This window comes from Didymosphaeria variabile (assembly GCF_027946475.1).
Source record: "Didymosphaeria variabile strain IMI 356815 chromosome Unknown scaffold_1, whole genome shotgun sequence".
Lineage (NCBI taxonomy): Eukaryota > Fungi > Ascomycota > Dothideomycetes > Pleosporales > Didymosphaeriaceae > Didymosphaeria > Didymosphaeria variabile.
The window spans coordinates 4,357,361-4,368,074 of NW_026611620.1; the positions used below are offsets into that span (position 1 = coordinate 4,357,361).

The 10,714-nt window shown below is 52.5% G+C and overlaps 2 protein-coding genes across 2 annotated transcripts; both read right to left on the reverse strand.

Moving 5' to 3' along the window:
* Positions 1–1,792: 1,792 nt before the first annotated feature.
* Positions 1,793–2,752, reverse strand: TPT1 (tRNA 2'-phosphotransferase; the record flags this gene model as incomplete). Its single annotated transcript, XM_056210213.1, has 1 exon — positions 1,793–2,752. One exon carries the CDS (start codon positions 2,750–2,752, stop codon positions 1,793–1,795), a length of 960 nt encoding a protein of 319 aa, XP_056077035.1.
* A 966-nt stretch (positions 2,753–3,718) lies between these two features.
* Positions 3,719–6,930, reverse strand: GIN1 (Gypsy retrotransposon integrase-like protein 1; the record flags this gene model as incomplete). Its single annotated transcript, XM_056210214.1, has 8 exons — positions 3,719–4,218; positions 4,591–4,630; positions 4,687–4,901; positions 4,950–5,071; positions 5,123–5,734; positions 5,783–6,554; positions 6,620–6,693; positions 6,743–6,930. 8 exons carry the CDS (start codon positions 6,928–6,930, stop codon positions 3,719–3,721), a joined length of 2,523 nt encoding a protein of 840 aa, XP_056077036.1.
* Between the last annotated feature and the right edge of the window lie 3,784 nt (positions 6,931–10,714).

The window sequence follows — 10,714 nt, forward strand, 5'->3', positions numbered from 1 at the left end:
GGAAGAACTTCTGCTGGGAGTTTACATGGATGATACCATGGGTAAAAGCTTGTGTGGCTTTCTGCATTGCGTTTGATTTGTCTTAGGTTATCTCTCACTCCTTCTATGGTATTACATCGGAAGGTCACCTTCAGTGGCCACGCGACAGGAATGGCCATGCTATCTGCATGGCTGTGTTCGTATTTCGGGTATAGTCTTAATATCATGCGACATGAAAGTGTTCGCTACGACTTTCGTTGACAAGGAATGATATGGCTCCAGTGTCCTCAGTATCATGTATTTGACCATCCGTCTTAGTTGGTAATGAGTGTCATCACCTCCAGAAGGACTGCAGCAAAAAGCCCGACATCAAGCTCACCAGCTCGGAAGAAGCCGCAAAGCCGAAACAACCTTCCTTGTAAGCGCGCCAACATGAGAAGCATGGTAATTGATCATCCGTCTTTCGTACAAACACATGATAATCGTAGTGTAATTGCGCTCAGGAAGAGACGTAGTATCACAGCTTGGACTTTTATAATGGAGCCGGACCACATCACCGAGTGGAAAGATGCTTCCAGACTTGCCCAAAAGACATGAAGTATACAACGCTGCTTTTCGATACCGGGAGATCCCCAGGCCATAGATGACCACGGTATTATCTTTGGAATAAGATAGCTTGTGGCAGTCCTACCCGTACAGGGCGCGCACATGGCATAAAGTCATACACATGTCAATTATGCTGCAAATATTATAGAAGGACTACAACATCTGGACAACAGAGCCCGCGAAGACATAATCTTGACCTCGTATGATTTCGGGGCCGGAGCGAGCTCCGAAAGACCATGGGTCTATGAGCCAGCAGTTTTGGATCGCAAAGCTCATGAATATAAGACCGGACACTTCGAAACAGGGCCAGAAACAAAGACATGAGTCGCGCCCCTCGGATCTTTTAGAAGTGAAGAGGACTCGTGCAGAGTGGTGGAGTCGAGGTCAAGCAGATCAGAAGCTTCTTATAGACGGAGAAAGGCCGAACAGAGATAGAACCGCGTGTGTAGTCGGAAAGATTCCGAAGTCACACATCATCAGTGCGTATTTTTGATGTATCATAGTGGTGAGGACAGTAAGGTCCTTCCAGCAGCGAGAAAGTGCACATGCGATGGCATGGTAGAATTTTGAGACACCAAGAAACATGAACTTGTGCCGCCTTGCTTTTGGATCGCCTGGGACCGTGCAAGGACATGAACGTGCGCTAGGTGTTTTGGTCTCCGAAGCTTCGGAATCCCATAGGGTATAGTCGATCTGCTTTTTTCAGAGACGGACGGTTCCATCAAATAGTAGGTAGTAGGCTTTGGAAGCAACACCAGACACCAAAAGACATGTATTTGGCCTGCGGAACTTTCGCATGGAAAAGATGGAGTCATTTTAGTGCCAGTGCCGGAGAACCAAGGCATCAGATTGCAGCAGTACTTTTTTGGTCAGACAAAAGCGGAGCAATGTGTGTGCAAGAGTAGAAACGGGGCAGAACAGAGGGTCTTATAGACAGAAGAAGGTCGAACAGAGATGGGACGACGAAAGTACCAGTAGGCGATAGTGCTGTCTAATTTTTGGATGATGGAGCCGATCATCATCGAGGGGTCCGACCTAGTTTGATGGTCGAGACACCCGCATAGCACTTCGTGAGCTCTTAGATATGGACGTATACGCAGCTATTTGCTGGGTAGCTGTCCCACATCATCGCAGGAGCATCTGCTTCTGCTTGCGTTCAATGAGATGTCCGAAACCTCAAGCGCCAGCCAGCAGATCTCTAGAGTCATCATTCACCTTTGCCTTTCCGCCGCCACCGCCCCCTCCGCCCCCTCCGCCCCCCCCGCCCTCCCCGACCGCCACGGCCACCCCTTCCTCTGCCTCCTTTACCACCTCTACTTCCAACCTCCTTCTCCCATGCGTCCATATCAACGACCACGCCATCTGGTAGCACACCTTCACTCATCAGCACGCCTCCGTCCTTCTTCCTGCTCTCCACCCTCTTGAAGAACTCATACGGCAGAAGCCCCTTTTCGTTCCCCTCTGACAGAATGACCCCATTCTCACTGATGAAGAACTGGATCCCCGCCTCGAGCGCAGCCTTGATATCGATGTAAACGAGCACAGTCGACGACTTCCTCATCCCCGAGATAACCGGCGGCGCCTCCTTCTCCTCTCCCGCCGCCTCTCCAGCATCCAGCGCCTTAAATCCCGCCGGCAGTCCAGATGCAAAGTGAATATGATTCCTCGTCATGCGCCTCAACCCTCCACTCTTCAAGATGAGATTCCACGCCGCCTCGTCCGTCCCATGCACAACGACATCCGGCACATTTCCCTTCTCCACGGTAATAGGCGTCAGCAGACCCTCAGTATCAACCTTGATACTATGTCCCTGATTCGCCCTAATAACCCACCTACTCGCATCCTCCTCTTCTTCCCCACCAACATCAACACCCTCAACCCCCTCCGCCTCGTCCTCTCCAACCTTCTCCAATCGCTCTTTCAGCACCATGGAGTACCGCTGCTTGTCGTTCGTCCTTACAACATCTCTTAATTCCGGGAACGTGACTTTGAGCTGTGTAAGGCAGCGTGTGCGGAGGGCCTCGTCCACGCCGACATATCCACCTTTGCCGAGCTTGAGACCCTCGGAGTTTGCGCCGTGCCGGAGCAGCCACGATACTTTGCGTGAGACCTGTTGTTCGCGGGGGAGGGAAGCAGGGTTGCGGCCGCCGCGGCCGCCGCGCGCCATTATGAAGAGTTTGGGTGGGATTTTGAACTTTGGTCGTGGAGAATGAAAGTGTGCGGTTTCTTGGTGTTGATATGGGCTTGGCTGGCTGGGATGGAGTCACGCTATATGTGAGGGATCATGGGTCGAGATGAGTCGATCATAAGGATGCCTCAGGCGATGGTTGCGCCCTTGGTCGAAAGGGAAAGAGCAGTGGCGTTTGTGCGGGAAATGCGCCACAGGTGCGCCACAGGAACATGTCCAATCAGATCAGGTCTGTTACCCTGTTACAATCTCGCATCAATTGCACAGCCTCCTAGGTATACAGTAGGGCGGAAGTTGCTCCGGTGAGCGCTGATTAGGCGGAGCAGCTTTACAATGCAGATCACTTGCAATACATGAAACAGCCTGGTTGTACACTTTTGTATGTCTCATCTACCTTTTCGCCAAGATGCGAGCGCTTCATGACGAAGCGCGATAAAGTAAAGGGTATCGTTTCCGCAACACCTGTCTTTATAGACAGATGTATGCCAATCCGTCCGAACGCTCACAGTGCCATTCTTTTTGAGATCCAAGTATCAAACGCGATAATTTTCCGAGAAAACAAAACGCCCACGATGTGTGCGCCCTAGATGGTATCATTCCATGCGCAGAAATTCCAAGAAATGGTAGACGTCGCAGTGGCAACGCAAATGTGAAGATCAAGTACAAGAATAACTGGGTATCCTGAATCGGAGTCAAAGGCGGTCGTTTGAGAGTTCCTGCTCTCGCGCAGAAACCTGTCTGGCCGGGGTATCATTTCTATTTTCATCTTCGTCAAACATGCCGTTTAGTTGAGGGACTCGCATGGCTGTGTCCGAATGATCACTGTAACGTACGTAGCATCGCAATCGTTTGTCCAATTCAAAAGGTGCTCAGGCGGTGCGGTGATAACCAATGTTACGGCGCTGGTAGTTCTCTGATGAGGCGGCCATGTTGACGATGGAGTCACTACCAACCCCCCATGTTCGGACCACCAGCGCCATAATGAGGTGGTACACCGTATCCATGACCGCCACTCAGACCTAGGCCAGGATCCATAAAGGTTTGCGCCCATTCTTCTCCTCCAAATATTTCGTCAAAGCTCAAGTTCGTAGGGTTCTGGCCGGGTATTTGAGGTGAAGGCCCGTGAACGTTTGTTTGAGGGTGGAAACTTCGATGTTGCGCACCTTGCATAAGATACATGGGCATCGGCCCTAGGAGTTGTACCTCATTATCTGGTCGCCTTGACCCTGGAGGTACATTAGCTAGGGGGCTTGAAGTGTAAGTTGCAGGGCTCGGCTTGATGTCGACACCAGTGTATTGTGGAGGCAGTTGCGCCATATTCGGCGAGCCGTGCTTGAATTGATAGGCCTGCGGGTGATTGTTTTCGAAAGTAGTCATGGGCTGGTTTGGATAAGCCAAAGGATCTGCTGACGGGAACATCAAAGTGTTGATGTCGACATTGAGTCCTGATGCATCAGGTACAGTCGTCAAGGGTGATCCAGCAAAAGGCTGCCCCAGACGCGGGTGAGACCCTGCCGTCAAACCATAGCTGCCAAGGCTGCTGGTAGTGGCTGATGTTGGAGTCAGGCTCGGTGTCGCTTCAAAATAGTCGGAGCCCGGCGTAGGAGTGCTATAGCGGTCAATTCCCAGACTAGAAAGATGACTTTGCGATAGCGGAATGGCCGTCTTGCTATGAGGCGGCAGTGATTCTGGGAAAGTTGATGCTCGTCTAACGCCCATTGCGATGAAGTCCGAATCCTGCTTTAGCGCATGCGGCCGAGAATGCATCGATTGCGGTGAACTTGCTTGTCGACGTTTCTTATTGTCAGTCGGCTCACCTCCACGCTTCACCACTTCGGGTAGTCTGTCGAAAATACTCTGAATGTGAATTAGAACGACAATGAAGACGATACACGTGAAAAATATGCACGTACCTGTAAAGTCTCTGCGCATCTGTCCGCTGCGAGACTTTGTTTAGCGAAATAATCAAGGAGCTCCTTCCCTTCCACGACTTCCCGGAAAAGTTCCCGGCTGGTCTGACTTGTCGGATTCTCTAGCACAAAGTAAAGAATAGAAATAATAGAGAAGAAGGTGGAGTACATGGAGAACCAGTACGCACCAACGAGCAAACCTCGTTTCTTCATCTCTGCTGATATGTGTATGATGTTGCGCGATACACTGATGCAAGCAGACGCACAAGCGAACGCCCGTTGGTCGACCGAGGCTTTGCTGCGTTCTGTGCTCGACACGTAATGTAGGAAGGGCCGATATAGAAGCAATTGAGCGTGAGCGAACGCCATGCGCAACAGTTGTTGCACTCTGCCATATTGTCAGCTAAACAAGCGAAACTCATGATGACGGTCTACTGACCGGAGAATGATGGGTGGGGCTTCACCGCCGGGCTTGAGCGCCATCGGAAGCTCGTCTAGCCATCTCTGCATGCTTTGTTCGATTTCCCGAATCTTGGAGTAGCTCACAGAATAGGTAACTGAGTGCTTCCCACCATTTTGCGTGCCTTTCGTCGGATACACATATTGACAAAGCTTGCTAAGAATTCGAACAATCTTCACGTGGGCATTCGAGGCGTGCATGATCGAGATCTTGCCCTCGGGCATAGGGAGAATCTCGGTTTCCGTGATGTACTCGTCGTCAACTTCGGTTGGGTAGTCCTGATCGACATCTTCGTCTTCGATGAAATGAGGCAACCCTAACATTGCACCCACATACGTGTCCATTCTCCAAATAGCCCAGAATAAACGTTTGCGAGTTTCTGCTTCTATTGGTGTGAAATTGATATTGAACGACCGGTGCATGCCCATTCGAATGGCGGAACGCAAGGCGACACCGATATAGGAATAACACGTGGACAGCTTGGCTGTGCTCTGAAGAAATTGTATCATGAACACGATAGCTTGCAGGGACGTTGAATCGCGACAGTCTGTGACGTCTAGAAGTTGACGTGACGTTCGGAAATACTTGTACCTGGAACAGGTCAGCGAAAGATGATTTGGAGCAGGGTTGGCGACGTACCCTTCATCGGCGTAGCCTTCAACTCCAGCTAGCTCGGCCGCACTGGAGACTTTAGGAAAGAGCGTGCCCAGCGCTAGCACAGCATATAGTAGTGGTAGAAAGGTATTTTCCGCATTACCGTAGTTCTCAGGCGTTATCTCATATATGCGATCGAGGGATTTGTAAAATGATGGCAAATGCACGACTCGAAGCATTGCACTAGCATCGATTAAGGCACTGTCGCACAGTGTTCTCGCAATCTTCTTGGGTGGTAAGTCGGTTCCAGCTGGAAGCGCTGTAGAATCCGCGGGTGACGGATGAGCAGAATTCGGCGAATCTAGCACTTGAGAAGGCGGCCGGTACTTAAATAGTGAAGCAGAGGGCGCTTTGCCACTAATTATGTCTCCGTACTCCTGCTGAATTCTGCGCATGAAACTCAGTCCCGACGACTGGCCGTGGTAGTCCCAATTGCCATCCTCGTCAAGGTCCAAATTACCAGTCGCTTTTACCATGGACTCCAGATGGGAGTCGGTCGTGTCCTCGACCCTGGCTGGATCATCGCGACGTGGCGCGCTACGTGGTTCTTGGAATGGCTGTGGTCGGGCTGGCGCAGCGGGAAATTGTGGTAGCATTCCACTCTGCAGATGAGCGTCAATGCTGGCATCACCGATATCCAGTGTGGGAAAAACAATTGACAATATGGTCTTGGCTCGCTTTAGCTGTGACTCGAGCGCTTCGATGTACTGCGGCGCAGCAGTGCGCCGTCGATTGGAAGGCTGATCGTAAGTACATTCTGGAGGCGTGTCATCAGCAAGTGCGCAACGCGCGCAAGGATGGCGACAATGCGGGCGGGCTTACCATAGCTATATACCGTGCAATGGGTGCAAGGTTGCTTGCCGTCGCACTTGATTTTCTTTCGGCGGCACTCGTCGCTGGGTTCTGTTAACACTGCACAGCCTCAATCGCCACGCTGGTACGTACCATGCACGAGTTACCCGCCTTCGCTTCTGCATCGGCCCTGTGGCTGTCCTGTGTGGCTGTTCCTCACTATCATCGTTGATTGGTGACGTCTGGTCATCGCCGTCGGGAGTGTCTTCGAACTGCACGGCGGCGTCACGGGCAGCGTCAGCGGCCTGTACATCAACGACCGGGGAGGTGGAAGCATCCATAGTGTGGCACGCAGTGGGAGCATCGCAGACTGGGAGGCGCGCAAGCTAAGAAGAATTGAATCAATTTGTCGGCTGGCATTGACTAAGCCGCGGGGAGGGGCGGTGGGAGTGGCTATCCACTGAATTAGAATTCAGGTGGATCCGTGGGCAAGGGCGGAACTGGAGTAGCGCCGAGCCTTCGAGCGTTGGCAATTCGGAGTCGTCCGCGCAGGCGTCACTGAGGATGAAGAACGCAGTTGTCCGCTTGGCACAGAGGTCGACGGTCCATTGCCGTGGGGACCGGGCAGCGAATCGCCGGTGGCCGCACGCGGGTTCAGGCGCTTTTACGAGGGCACATCCAGTAGGGCAAGGCGCTCAGGGTTGGCCGTGGCGGAAGAGGACGACTGCGCCCGCCAAGCTCGCTTATCTGCAGCCTGTGTTGCAAGCTGTGGCGTCACAGCGCATTGTTGGGCGTCGCGAGGCGCATTGATGCCAATGTGAAAAGAGGGGAACCCGCAGAAAAGCCACCACTGCCACAGGTTCATGGAGACGCCGAGCAAAGGTGCGCCGCCGCTTGGGCCTGCACCCACATGTCGTGGCGCGCGCCAGCACGATGCTCCCTCCGCCGGTATTGACGTCTGGCTACAGGAGGGTTGCAGCGGGCGAGTGATCGTCTGTTCCATTGCAGCCTGCCCCGCCGAATCCGTTCTCTTGCGGTTCTGCCAGGCGGATGCTGCTTGGGGGACGATCAGCACGGATAAAACGTGCCGGAGTCGTTTATGGCGTATTGGAGCCTCGTCCAAGCCAAGCCGCCGTTGTCCACTTTCGTGTCGTCGCTCGGTCTCACGCAGCGTGCGAGGATCCGAAGCCCTGTCTTCCACCCCCACCGCTGCCACCAGCCTTCTCAAGCCACCATGGCGTCACCAATTGGAATGGAATGTGACCGAGGTGGCATGCTGCACCATTCCGCTTGCAGGACGGGTGGATTCGAACACTGCACCGATGTCGCAGCCTCTGGTGCTGTTGCCGTGACTTGTCCTGCAGATTCGAGTCGAAACTTGCAAAGGCTCCAGGCGACAACAACTCCAACATTTGGAACCCTTTGTGGCTCGTGAGGCTCCACTCCGGTGCGCGAGGTACTTCTGAAAATGTGCTTGCAATGTGACCGGCTCCGAATTGAGTGGGCCTTCCTCCAGCACGATGGATAACCTAACACTCATGCATGATGCATCCTTGCACAGCCATCCTGGAGTGGAACACACTTTCATTGGAAGCAAGGAACGGCCACGTATTCCCTGTCTGCTTCGTAGGTGCTCTTTGAATCGTGAAATATATTGTGCATTTCCACGCAGGCCGCGCACAAGGTTTGATTCTGGGGAAACAGCCGGTGTGTCTTCTCTCACCGGTAGCGTAATAGAACACGGCAGATTCAGCATTCGAGTCCCGGTGATGTTCCCTCTCGGTGGCACGGTACAAATCGTCAGTGTCCGAGGCTGCAGGTCTCACTCGCTGTGGCAACTTGGTCTGATGAATCAAGCCCGTCATGCTACTCTAATTTCTGACGGGCACCTTGGTACGAAGACCCCACGATGGTTTCTTAGCTGCCCAGCGCCCGTAAGTGTGGAAGCCCGGGTTTTCTAGCGCCCTCCCATGCTTCGGGTGCAGCCACGAGCATTCCTCGTACGCACGCTGCACATTACGTACTAAACCTGTGGGCTAGCTGCTCGGGGAAACCCTGGCGAGTTACCGCCACTTTAAGGCGGCTTGACCGCTGCACTCGCCTCAATTTGCGGCCTCGGACATAAAGCGGACGCTCAGTGATGCGCACCGATCCGATATGACAGATCATCTTTGATCACTGATCGGTCGGATTTCTGCTTCGCATCGAGAGATACTGAGTCATCATGGAGAGTTATCGTCAACAGCAAAAGTGTGAATTACTCGGCGGACCTTGCGCTATCCGACGGGAAGTCGTCTCGTAGTGCTCAGGTGGACACTGAATCAGCTGACAAGCCCACATATGTCAAGCTCGCGGATATATGTATGTATCGTCGTGTAAGTTTGCCCCAGTAGGGAAGGAGCACCGGGACATGTTCGCAATCTCTCATCCACTTGGCGTAAGATAGGTATCTACCTCGGATAAAGCCATATCGAAGTATTGATTTTTTTGTGGGCATGAGCTATTCTCATACTCGTACAACCAAACGCAGTGCGGCGAATTCCGTGTACGAGTAGTGCTGGCGGGACGCGCTGTTACTGCGACTCAGAGTCTCCGTCGTCGGGACAATTGCGGTTGAATGAGGCACAGGGCGATGGAAATAATCAACCCTCGTGTATCTCCGGTGCAGTTGTCAACTCCGACAATGCACAATCGCTCGCTGCTGAGGCTGACCGCGAGGCCTCACTTGGGCCCACTTCCGAGGAACCTAAGACGGAATATGGAAAAGAAAATCGTCCGATAATCGACAACCTGCGAATTTCTAATCCTCAATCCACGACCAATTGAGGCAAGACGACAGATTCGCTGACGCTGTCCGGTTCCTGACGCCTATAATAGATGCAGCATGCGACACGAGATCAACTACCACATTGGTGGTTGCATCCAATCACGCCGCTGGCAGTCGCAATACTGACTCCCGGAAAATTCACCCGGTAAGGAGCTCCGTATACCTGACGCGATTTGCCGGCAAGGTGAGTCAAGCTGATTAAACAGCAGGTTCATCGGTATTCACACTCCCCTTCACCAGCTCACCCTGTCAACTTCGGTCTGACTGCTTACATTTCCTGGTAGATGGATAAATTTCGTACAGCGAGTATATCGTGAGTCGATGGCATTACCACAGGGCCGAAGATGAGTTACTATGAAGCGGTGAGGCGGTGTGCAATGTCCATGACCATACGAAAATGGATTTTGGACAACATGGAAGATGGGGTTCGAAACCAGAACACAGACAGCCTGAAGTAGGTCTGCCGACATTCCATCTCGACCGGCCTCATGACGAATGTGATGTAAAGACCTCGAGTGGGCACGCGCTCACGGGCATAGTTGCCTACTTTGCAGTAATGATCGTCTGAAAAAGTTCTCTGTGACCGGGATGTAGGAATAGCAGGCATATTCACGAGCTGACTTGAAAGATGACGAAGTATGCAACCTTCCGGCAGTGGGCGAAGATCTTCAGTAGCTGGCATGTGTGCATGTCGTTGAATTGCCGAAGTTATCGCGTTCGACGTTGAACTCGGTTCCCGCATCTCCAAGGAGAAATCAATTCAAGATGACACGGAACGTTGATCGCCAAGAACGAAGCAGGTCGTTCATGCAACACCTATATGTTAGTCAGAGTAGTACTACTACCCAAGCCCAACATTGGTAGCTTAAACAGCAGCCTCGCAGGCTTCGCACAGGGTAGGAGAACGCAAGTCGAAGTAGTCGAGTGCGATGTTCCACGTTGAGACGGTGTGTGCTCAAAACTGGACAATGTGCGACCAGAAAACGGCGCGTTGGGGAACGAAATCAAGTAGTCGATTTACAAGGTTCGTCAAGACTCCTCCTTGTGTTGCATTTCCGTCTTGTGATGTACGTGGTTGCATTGTATTAACACATGTGGACGGAAAACGTCGATCATTATGGACGAAGGGAAAGAGCAGGCTGTCCGAGTGTCCATGCAGCACCTGTATGTTGGTCAAACGTAGAAGGGTCCTCAGCATTGACCTTTCAACAGCGGCCAGGCCTTCTGCTTCGTTCGCATGTGCAAGTAGAGAAGCTTCCCGAGCTCCTCGAACAACGTGCGCAAGCACAAGACGCCGG